Source organism: Vanacampus margaritifer, chromosome 3, assembly GCF_051991255.1.
Source record: "Vanacampus margaritifer isolate UIUO_Vmar chromosome 3, RoL_Vmar_1.0, whole genome shotgun sequence".
In the NCBI taxonomy this organism is placed as follows: Eukaryota; Metazoa; Chordata; class Actinopteri; order Syngnathiformes; family Syngnathidae; genus Vanacampus; species Vanacampus margaritifer.
Genome location: NC_135434.1, coordinates 28,832,361 through 28,844,151, shown reverse-complemented (window position 1 = coordinate 28,844,151; position 11,791 = coordinate 28,832,361). Strand labels below are relative to the sequence as shown.

Here is an 11,791-nt window from a genome sequence, read left to right as displayed (position 1 = left end):
AGTTTCTACAAAATGTATTAAATAATTTGTAAAAAATGAATCTCAGTTATGTTAGTAACCACAAAATAAATAATATAGAGCAAACTTGTCATTACAGTCGGGGTTCTTTTTAAATCAGAAATTCTTCCAGCAAGAAATTGACTTAATCCAACTGAACTTCTCTGACATTTTGTTTTGCAGTTATTCAATCCCTTATTGCACTGGTGAACGACCCCCAGCCAGAACATCCCCTGAGGGCAGACCTAGCAGAAGAATACTCAAAGGACCGTAAAAAATTCTTGAAGAACGCCGAAGAGTTTACAAAGAAACATGGCGAAAAGCGGCCAATGGACTGATCACTTGATAAGCGTTTAGCCCTCTGTCTTTCTACCCTTACCTCTTACCTGCCCAACCAAATATTCTTCCTATCTGCCCTTTTTCTCAACCTTTACTACACCTATCATTCACGTTCCTCTCTGTTGCTTACCACACTGCTCCGTCTTGCAGCCCAGGAGCGGCCCAGCTGAAGCAGGCAGTGGCAGCCTCAGCCTCCTTTCCCTCCTGCTCTGTGGATCAGACGGCTTCCTCTCCTCTCCCTCATACCCAGCCTTAGATTTCCATACCTTCACTAACTTTCTACTCTTAAAGTCATAATGACAAAAAATGGGCAAAGACATGGAGAGTTCAATAGGATTACTCAAGACTGACGATTTTCTGTTTGATTTTCTTCATGTAAAGTCTTGTGCTAAATAAATCTGACAGAATTTATTTTTTATTTTTAGATTTTTTGTTTTTTGCAGAGATTTAAAATTGGTTGATTACGCATTTCTCATAGCCACGTTAGCAGTAACAAATCGAGGGAGGGAAATATTTTTTTTAGATCTGAGAAGAGAATGTGTTTCCCTTACTGACCTCCACTGCTTCTAGACTTGCACTGTATTCTGGTAGGGTTAGGTAGGGTTGTGCCCAGTTTGACCCACTGAGCAGAGAAGTTTGTCCCACATCTGGATTGAATTGTTATAAAAGTTCTTCTGTATTTGTCACACAAAAAAATTCTCAGCAGGCTCTTTTTAAAGAACAAGTATCACATTTATTTTTATGGGTTTGATTAGTTGTACCAAAACACTTGTTCCCTGTGTGAAAAAAATATTTTGCCTGACAAATGCCTTGTGTTAGTCTTTTAATTGCTAAAATAATTTTGATTGGCACTTAAATATATAAAACTTTAAAAGTAGGAACGCCCTGCTTGTTAATTTGTACTGTTCATGTATTTTCACTGCTGGTCATTGCAGTGTAACCATCTTCATTTAAGACCACATTCTGGCAGCAAATCCACTGCCCAGCTTCCCATGCTGAAAAGGACCTAACTTACAAAACCTGGAAACGGATTCCCTCACCTGGAGCACAGTTCAGCTCAGACAGAGAGCCCCTTGAAGCAAGCTGGGAGAGGGGCTAGCGGTTCAAGGATACGTCAGGACACGGGAAGGGACTGAGTGGCCGAAAAGCAACATCTAACAGCTGTTGGTTCTGGTCTCAGCTCTTGTTTCGTAATAAAGATGGCTAACCATTTTTGCCTCACTGCCTGCCTGATAGTTAAGTTACATTAGTCAAACTAAAGGACTTGAATTATAACATGAATTAGCAAATCAAATTTCTTGGAATATTGCACTGGCTTTTCCATACATGCTTTGGGAACACTTATGTCAAGCATTGTGTTGTCCTTTCACAGGTAGGTCATATCAGGTCATTTTGTTGAAAATGTTGATTGCAATAACTTTTTTTTTTTTACTTAAGAAAGCACATGAATGTTTTTCTATAAATCACTGATAATGTACAGTAGTTGAATAACCATTTTCCCGATAACCTTTTTGATTACCAGTTTCGTACCTTAGCTCATTCACTCCCAGCCATTTTTACTGAAGCAACTCCTTTGCGCCCGGTTGTTTTACTGGATTTTGACTGATTTTGCAAGGCCCACAGAATATTGTGTTCAATTGCTATACGAACATGGAACCTACCAAAAAATAAGAGTCTCTTCTCTCATCAGGGAAAAACTATTTTTTTTAATCTGTTTCCGTTTTGCCGCAATTGGCATTAGAATATAGCAAAATTTCATCATCATTCATAAATCTGTTTAAAGGCCTAGATACACCAATCCGACGTCGGGAGTCGGACAGCGTTGGGCCGACGGCATGTGCCGTCTGATCAGTGAATAAATTACTGTCGTGAAGTCTGATCGAGTTGGAATACGTCGTGGGGCGGGGGGGTGCTGGTGATCCAGAAAATTTGACATGTTGAATCCGCGTCGGGGGCATTTCATCACTGTGATTGGCTGTTAGCTAGCGAATCAGTGCACGGGGCAAGACAAGCAAGTGACAACGCGGATAAACAGTACTCAACTCAACACAACTTTACGGTTTTTCAGGACAGCACACGTGAATATTAAAGTCCCCCATATGATCATATTTCAGCATGATTTCGGCGAGAAGATTTGCAAAGTCGTTTAAAAAGTCCTTATTGTATTTTGGAGGTTGGTAAATGACAGCACAGTGACAGTTTGGCCGACTTCAAAGAAGGTGGCTTCAAAGCTGCGATCGATGTGGTGAGTAGAGGTAGTCCACCTCGGCCCGATGTCCTCGGAGTGTCCAAGTAAGCACAGCCAGGCGGTAGTAATTCAATCATAGCGGTGGACTCACCAGCGACAGTCCAGGTCTGCGTCATGCAGAGGAAATCCAAGTTGTTGGAAAGGAAAAACTCCCTCAAAACAAATGTTTTGTGTGTCGATGACCGCGCATTTAACAGCGCGATCCTTGTGTGGGAGCAGCAGGGGTTGGTTGGCCCTTCCGTCCGGTGGTCTTGAGGAAGCTCCATCAGGATCTGGAGGTCGGCACTACCAAAGGTCCATGTTTTTATAGCAATAGAACACAATATTCTGTGGGCCTTGCAAAATCAGTTAAAATCCAATAACACAGCCGGGCGCGTGAAGGTTGCTTCTGTTAAAATGACTGGGAGTAAATGAGTTAATTTCAAGTGTTAGCCAAGGAAAATTTCATCTACGTGCACATATTCCTAGTTTAAATATAGACTTTGACGATCAGTCCACATCTTGTCTTACATATAACTTGAATTAATGCTTTAATTTTTTTAATTTATTGCATTTATAATTGACATTATTGTGCTCTTGGTTATAATGCATGCAATTGACCTTACTGTAAAGCCCGCACGCTTGACCTAGTAAACCAATCAAGACGTCATGTCTGCGATGCCGCTGTCCGCACGTGCGTTTTGTAACGGACAAACAAACCATTCCAGCTCCAAGTGGTGCGTTGTGTGGTTAAAAAAAAAAAAGGCAAGAAAAAAATGGTTAAACGCTGTAGTCTCACAGCTTGTGTAAGAGTGATACCCGTTATCCCGATCAACTGGAGGTGTCCTGTTTATTCCCTTCCCTAAACCCTCAAAGAACTATGAAAAATGTCAGCACTGGATCAAACTTTGTGGAAGACTACACGACCAGTTTAATCCCTCCAAAATTACTACAAACTACGTCTGCACTTAAGCCCCGTTTCCACCGACGGTATATACCCTACCCTACCCTACTCTACTCTGCTCTGCTCTACTTCACACTAAACCAAAAAGCAGTGCGTCTCCACTGCCATGGCCACCACCCGGAAGCCCCTCCTCACCTCGCCAGTGATGTCATGCTAAAGCGACCGCAGCTAGTGTGCACTGCACTCACAGGCAAAAACAATGGAGAGCGCAGATGGGGTTTTTTTTGTACCAGGTGCTTGGTTTGTGCCTGTTTATTTCAGCCAGAAGACATCAAATGAACATTGCAGAAACCAGAAGACTGCATTCAATAATGTTAAAAAGGTTTGCACCTCAAAAGTCCAAGCATTAATCTGTTTGGAAGCCATTGTTGTCCACTCTTTTTCGTTGATGGCAGCTGTTTTCCCAGGGTGGTGGTTTGCGCAGCTGCACGTTAATAATGACATGTCTCAAACCAATCATTGGCCTCCAAAATAATTACGTCAGGTTTTTCGAACTGGTCTACTTTTTTTTTAAGAACTGCAAAGGAGCAGGTACCAGAAAAAGCGAGTAGAGTAGAGCCGGGTGGATTTCTTAGTGGAGACTGGGCTAAATGCAGGATAGAGTAGATATTGGCGGTGTAATCTAGGCTTAAAGATAACAACACTTAATCAACTTTTTTTTGCTGATAAACTATAAACTGGTGTCTAAAAATGCTGTCTACATGTCCTGGTCACCATTTTTACATTTAAGTACATGTTTGTTTAAAGCTTGATTTGGGGGCAAAAACCGTGTGTTTGGTGCTATTTTAAGGTTCAACACTGAGATAAACACAATTTGGCTGTTCTCTCATTACTCGAGACGATACATACTACGTCACTTGTTTCGCATGACGTAGTCGCCCGCGCCACCGACCGGCTCATTCTCGTACACGCCTCCCTAAACGGCTTCTTAGTGAGTTGCTGCTGTCAATCACAGCCAAACCACGCCCAACTCTCTCCCCATCCGCAACCCAACGGTCCTCCAGGCAACACCCTCTTTGAGCGCCGATTTCAAATCGTGTAGGATTACTTAAAACTATTAAAAGTATTTTAAAGGATTATTCAACAGGAGATTTGTGGTTAAAAATTTATTCAATATATAAAGAGGTCTGTGATTCAGAAACTTAGAATTGAGGAACTGGATGCAAGTCTTGAGAAAATGGCTTCTAATAAGTCCCCAGGATCGGATGGGCTAACTAAATTTCTATATACACTTTTGGGAAAACTTGAGGTCATTATTATTATTTGATGTTCTTCATGAATGAATTGTTAGACAAGAATTAATGACAACTATGAAGCAAGGTGTGATTACTTTGATTCCAAAGCCTGAGAAAGCTAAAAGAATAATAGATAATTTAAGACCTATCACACAATTAAATACAAATTATATAAAAATTAAAAAAATCAGGTTCAATTGCAACCAGACTCAAAAAATGAGTAAAAGATATTAGTGAGACACAGTCAGGCTTTATCAAAGGAAGAGTTATTCATAACAATATTAGACTTGTTATAAGTACTATAGTGACTTAATTGATAATGGTTTTATACTCTTCTTGAATTTTTATAAGGCCTTTTACTCTGTTGAACATGCGTTTATCTTAGAAACTCTTAATTATTTTGGTTTTGGGGATAAGTTCAAATATATTATTAGTATGCTTTACAAGGATTTTAACTCATTGAATGCCAGCCATTTGCAGTCCCACCCAGCATTTTTCGGTCTAAAAGACGTCTAAATTGTCCTTAGACGTCTAGGCTAAAAACAGTCTACAAATGGTCTAAAAATAATTTTTTTAGACGTCTAATTAGATATCTACGTCTAGACCCCTCGTATATTCTTAGACGTTTAAATAACCGCTAATAGACGTCTATTTATAATGTCTAAAGTTAGACGACTATTTATAGACATATATTCACAACTAATCAAAATTAAAGAAAATTTTAAGTTGTCAAAATTGAATGTTAAATCAGGTTGTCTAAAAAAAGGGACCAAAATTAACCTGTGATCCTTACGTTGATGTATTTCCAGGATGACAATTCACATCACGCGTTTTTGGAACTTTTAATTAGGTTTCATTAACAGTAATGCCATGCTTATTTTCCCATTGGATATAAATACATCTCTTGATGTTAACATTAACCAAACTCTCCTACTTAGATCTAAATCAATACATTGTTTTTCAAACATTATCCAACCATCACAAACATTTGAATGTGAAGATATATTTTTAATTTCTTTACAATTTTTTTAAACATATTGCAATGAAATTAAACAACAATATTACCAATATATTTTAAACACAAAATTACAAAAATTGTTTAAAAAAACAAATCCAGACACTACCTGCCTGGGATACATAAACCAAAAAGCAGAAGAAGAAGAAGGTTTTGTTTTGGCCTTTCTGGGACATTTCTGGGTTTCAACCTTTTCCTTCCAGCCAAGCTACGGAGACAAGCGACGATCAGTGGCATATACAAATTTTGCTGTGTGAACGCACGCTCCTGATTGGTTGGCTGCTTTCACGCTCGTTCCTGTTGCATGCAGTTTGAATGTTGTCTTTACAAACCGCAAAGGAAACTTTTGACCATACTGTATTCAAGGATCTATTGTGGCAGCGTTTTCCGGGTGGATCATCTTAACAATTGAGTCTCGATCCCGTCAATCAATCTGCCCTAATGATGTTGTGCATGCTCGTTCATAGCTGCGCATGCGTACTTGGAGTGTTAGTAGCATGTAGCCACTGAGCTTCAGATTCAGCCATTCATTGTTGTAGCTCCACCGATCTCACCACATACTTTTAAAATGGCTGAGAGCTGCAAGAGGACATCCGTCTATGAAGTGACTGATGATGATGATGAGCTTGCACGTTCCTGGCATTTGAAAGGCGTTTCCCCTGGACGAGCAGAAGAGCTGGTAGGATGGTCTTCGGCCTGAACATTTTTAAAAAGTGACACAAAGACGTTTGACTTCTACTTTTCGAAAAGCTCCTTGAAACACCTTTAAGTAAAGTAGTTCTGCCTACAAATAAAGTGCTTGTCGTACAAGTCATTCTTAAAGTGGTCAAAATGTATATGGACTACTTAGGATTTTTGGCCTTTGATTAGGCAATTGCATGTTATAAATGCAACATCACTATTGAAGATTGCAATTACAATATAGGCATTTCATATATGCTTTTAATTGACAGGGGATTAACATAAGTGTATTCAAACAACCAATAAAATTTCAATATGCAAAGATAAGACAAGGTGGTTGTGATTACTTCGATAATCAAGATTACTGTAATTCAATCTGTACCTTGCGGAATCCAGACAGATGCTCTTTTACTCTGGGGGTTTTACTTACTTTACAAGCCACCTGTTACTACTGTTAAACTCATTATACACCACAACACTTTTTAACTTGCGAAGTGCTTTGCCTTCGAATTTGATCCCCTGTTGATCATAAAACAAAGTAAATTGCACGTTTTAATTACATCATCAGATCATCGTTACAGCAAATAAAAACCTACTTTTAGGCGTCCCACTCCTTGTGACTATATCACAACTTTTGGTTTCAGATCTCCGAGATACATTGTAAAAAAAATATTCTCTACACTGGAGTGCAAATATTTGTTGATGAAAAATGACACACTTCTGAATCACTTTTGCAATCACCGCTGCACAAATATTACCTTGTGGGATACTGAAAGTGACAGTGGAGTACGTAGAAAAGGCAATTAAATTACCTTTTTTTTTTCTTTGAAAAAAAAAAAAACACCATTGTCATCATATAATCCAATTGTTACCCTTGGGTCCTGACAGTAGTATGGATGAGAATGCGTCTATCGCATCCTGGGAGATAAATAAATTGCATAAATTACATATCTAACTTACAACCCATACCACAGCAGACCAACATTACACTGTAAAGTGTGTACCTTCAGGAGTCCTGGCTGCGTTGCAGACACGAGGTGCGTCTTGCTGCCAATATTCACTGTCGGGGGATATTGAAATTAATATTTTTACTTACAATGTTACCATTGTGAACATTGTGATACTTAACAAATACAGTACTTGTGTCCTGCCTGTCACATTGCCAGGTGATGATGTGTGCGCGCCATTGATTATCTGCTGGAAGACAAAATGGAAATCGTACTTGCAACAGTCACATTTGATATACAGTATGCTGTATAGGCAGTTTAGCTATTAACTTGTGTACTTTTCCTCCTGCTGCACATCAGTGTGTTGTGGATGACCTAAGGTAGAAATTGTCAATAATAACTTTGTATACACTAATATTGAGAATGGCTGAGATTTACATGTGCATTAACTAATCACCAATTTTGATAAAGGGGAATGGTTTGAAATCAGAGAAGATAGTATATTGTAACAAATATTGCCCGTCACCCTAAATTTTTCCATTTTATGTGCCTTTTTAAACATATTCCCCTGGGGAATGTGTGCGTGTCTTAACTCTGTGTTTTCAGTTCAAAAGGACTCTTTGAGTTTCCCTCCAGCAGGGACTGGATTTCGTTTTTTTTTTCTTTTTTTCTTTTTTTTTTCTTTCGGGGAGAGCTCAGTATTGATCATTTGACATGTCATCATCATTGTTCTCCCTTTTTTTTTTTTTTTTTTTTTTTTGGTATGTGTGTGTGTGTGCATGCGTGCGTGCGTGCGTGCGTGCGTGTAAAGAAAAATAAGAATTCCCATACCGTTCACCTAAACCGAACACTTCAAAATCCAGCCAGAGTCGTGGGGCCGCCAGGAGACCCGAAGAGGGACCAAAGAAAAGAAAGAAAAGCGAAGCCCAGCACCGACCAGACACCACCCACCGGGCCACTAACCAGAGTCCTTCACCAACCCCAGAGACATCTAAATTCCAACAAATCAGGGAGACCTCAAGGGCCCGAAGGAGAAACTGAGGAAAGGTAGAAAGGACAGACGAAGCAGAGTGAGATCCACAGACACCCGCCTCCACCGAATCAATGACCTGAGGGAGAAACAAATTGTGTCTGAGTTTCGATAGATGCTGGTGTGGTGGATCTGGCATGCATGAAAATCTCCACCAAAGAGGGGAGCCGTCGACCCCCGCCAGGACAGAGCAAGCGCAACACCCTAGGGCCCCCCAGGCCGCGGCAGCGCCAAAGGACGACCCCCGGGCCCCGCAGGGGCCACCGGCCGGAGAGCAAACCCAGGAGCAGGAGCGCCCCACACCCCAACGCGGCCCGCGCCCCCAACCCCGGGGCACTGCAGGCCCACCAGGCACCCCACCGGCCCACAACCCCCACGACCCCCCCCCCCACCCCCGCCATCCACCCCAACCCAGCCCCAACCGCCCCCAGGTCCCCAAATCCCCAGACACCCCCCACCCCGGCACCCCCAACACCACCACCCCCCAACCAAGCCGCCCCCGCCCCCACCACCACCCACCGACAGCCCCCCAGCCCCCGACCCCCAGACCCCGGGGACACACCGCACCCAGGCATCTGCGCCGAAGAGGGGCCGGGCAGCGGAGCGGAGAGGGCACCCGTGCCCACCCCACCCTCCACCACGCGGAGGGACGGAACACCAGGGGCAGAAGGGGAGATGGGGGCACCGGAGGACGGGCGGCATCCCCGAACCCCAGGCCCAGCGGGGAGAGGCCCCGGTCGTCACCCCAACGATCTAAGTGAAAAACTAACCCTGTTACTGAGTTCGCCAGCTCGCCGACTGGCGAACTCTACCCCTAAACCGTGAGTGTGACCCCACCCAGTGTATATACATAAGTGTGTGTGTGTGTGGTGCATTAAAATTGGGGGCAGGTGAACCGGAGCAGAGGGAAATGATATCCCCCTCTGCTCCGATCCACCCGCCTCCCAGGCATGTCAAGGAGCGTATGTGGTGCATTAAAAGAAATTAATGGGTGGGGGACAGGTGACCGCAGCACTGCTCCATGCTGCGGCCCGCCCCAACCCAAAGTGTGTTATGTGCCCTAAAATGTATTGTGCAAAACTAGTGCCGTGAGTTAAGAGGAGCGACCAGCTGGGCCCCCCCCCCCAACCGGGCGGGGGGGCCCAGCTGTATCCGCCACCAATCCCCCCACCCACCCCACCGGGACCCCGGCGGGGCTCGCCCCCCGGATACCGGGGCCCGCCCGAAGTGCCCAGAGGTCCACCGGAGCGGGGCGGGCACAACACCGATCCCGCCTACCCTCCCGGCCCCCGGAGCGCCGAGACCCGGGCCACGGATGGAACCCCTGGCCTAGGGGAGGGGACGGGGGAAGGAGACGACAGGAAGGGCAGGAGGCAGCGGCAGGGCCGCAGAGAGAGGGGGAGAGGAGGAGGAAGGGCGACGAGGGAGAAGGGACAGGGAGGCGGAGGACGGGCGGGGAGAGGCGAAGAGGGAGAGGAAGCAAGGGGGAGGAAGGGGGAGGGGAGAGGGAACCATGGGGCACCCCGGCGGCCCACAGGCCCCGACCCGCGTCGCCGGGCCCAGAGCGACGGACCGCGCCGGGGCGGCGCCACCCCGAACACCAGGGAGAGCCCCGCAACACAGCACCCCCACGAGACCCAGGGAACGACCAAGACGCAGCCGCCACCCAGCAGCCAACAGAGGGGCAGACCCGCCCACGCCCAGCGAGGGGGGGACAGCACCTGTAGAGTTAGTCCCCTGGCATGCAGTGAATCCGAACATTAGCCCTTAGTGCCCATTGGAGGTGAATCAGCTCGATCCTGTTGGCAGATTTCGTTTTTACAACCCCCAGGAAACCCATATCACAGCTCCGACAGACCTGATATCCTGTCTGATAAGCAGTCCCCAGACCATCTTTTATGGTCTGGTCTATCCACAGGAATTAGCCAAATAATCGCTACAATATCAATTCATTATGTACAATATTTCTCCCAAAAATTGTAGCATGTTAAACAGCTGATGTACAAGCCATAAACATTCCATACATTTAAAAAAAAATTGGAGCAAGCAAGAAATAAAAAGCTAACTAACTCTCTAAACTCCTGCCTGCTTTAGCCTTAACGTTTGTGTGTCAGAAGCACTTCTCTTAATTTTTTAAAGAAAACACCATGATTGATGGAAACTTAACCGCAAGCCAAGCTAGCGGGTATCTTGCAAACGGACGAACAATTAAATGAACAAACATTGCAGGAGTAAACATTTCAATAACGTGGCTTCGAGCACTCACCTATAGACAGCCCTTCTCTGTCTTTGAGAAATTGTATTTTGTTTTTCGAAGCAATAGTCGTCCAAGAGGACTACAAATCAAAAGTTTGCCCCCAAAGACTGTTGGAACTTCACTTATTCTTTTATTTGCTTCAGACGCTTAAACAGTAAACACGTTGCTAGTGGTGGGGGGTATCATACAGTTCTAAAGACCAGCTGACAGTACATGACAATCTCGTACGCACATATGCGTATAGTATTGGCTGCTTCATTTGTGAATTGTGCGATCTGACATTATGTTTCACACTGATGATCCAGTTGTGCAGTTATTTATTCACTTATTGTGTGAATTCATATTATTCAGTGTATTTAATTCAATCGTCTGAATTGGGTCTAAAGAGAGTTGAAATAAGAACTTGATTTAGACGTACATTGATCAATTTCTGTTTAAAACGTAGTAATCCAACATTTTGCCATAATTTCTACAACCTACAGTTGTTGTTTTTTTAATTTAATAGTTTGGATTTTTTTTATTTGTGATTAATTGTATCGTCTAGATTCGGGCTAAAATATAGACCAATTATACAGACGTCTAATAGTCATGTTTGGGTTCTGTTTTCCTTGTGTGTCCCTTGGTCTTGTTAAATGTAATCCTGCCCTTCCTCGTGTCAACCAATCAGTGCCCTCAGCCACTTGTGTCTTGCCCCAAGTGTGTCTTGTTGTGTCATTAGTGTGTTGTGTGTATTTAGTCTCCTGTCTCCCCTCTGTCTGCGTCGATTCATTGACGTTTTCCTGCCATCATACTGCCAGTTTTTGCCCTGTTGTCCTCTCCACGTTTTGTTTTCACTTGCCATTTGGAGTTCGCTTTTGTTTTGAATAATTAAATTCCTTTTTTGTCCATCACCCCCTTGCCCTGCTTCCCTGCGTTTGGGTCCTCCACCAAACTTCAACTCGTGACAACGTCTGTGGCTCAGTGGGGCGCTGCCATCCCCATTTTACAGGATTTTAACCACATTTTGACGGCCAACAGAATATTGTGTTCTATGGGTATATAAACATGGGACTTACCAAAAGAAAGCTCAAACACTCCTCTTTCATCAGAAACAAGTTTG

At 43.7% G+C, this 11,791-nt stretch overlaps 1 protein-coding gene across 1 annotated transcript in view; it reads left to right on the top strand.

Moving 5' to 3' along the window:
* The window catches only part of ube2l3b (ubiquitin-conjugating enzyme E2L 3b), a 29,311-nt gene extending 27,754 nt beyond the window's left edge, over positions 1-1,557 (top strand). Inside the window, exon 4 of the mRNA XM_077561899.1 lies at positions 181-1,557. Coding sequence (XP_077418025.1) covers positions 181-335 — 155 coding nt within the window. The 3' untranslated portion in view covers positions 336-1,557. The remainder of the gene's footprint in view (positions 1-180) is intronic.
* The last annotated feature ends 10,234 nt before the right edge of the window (positions 1,558-11,791 follow it).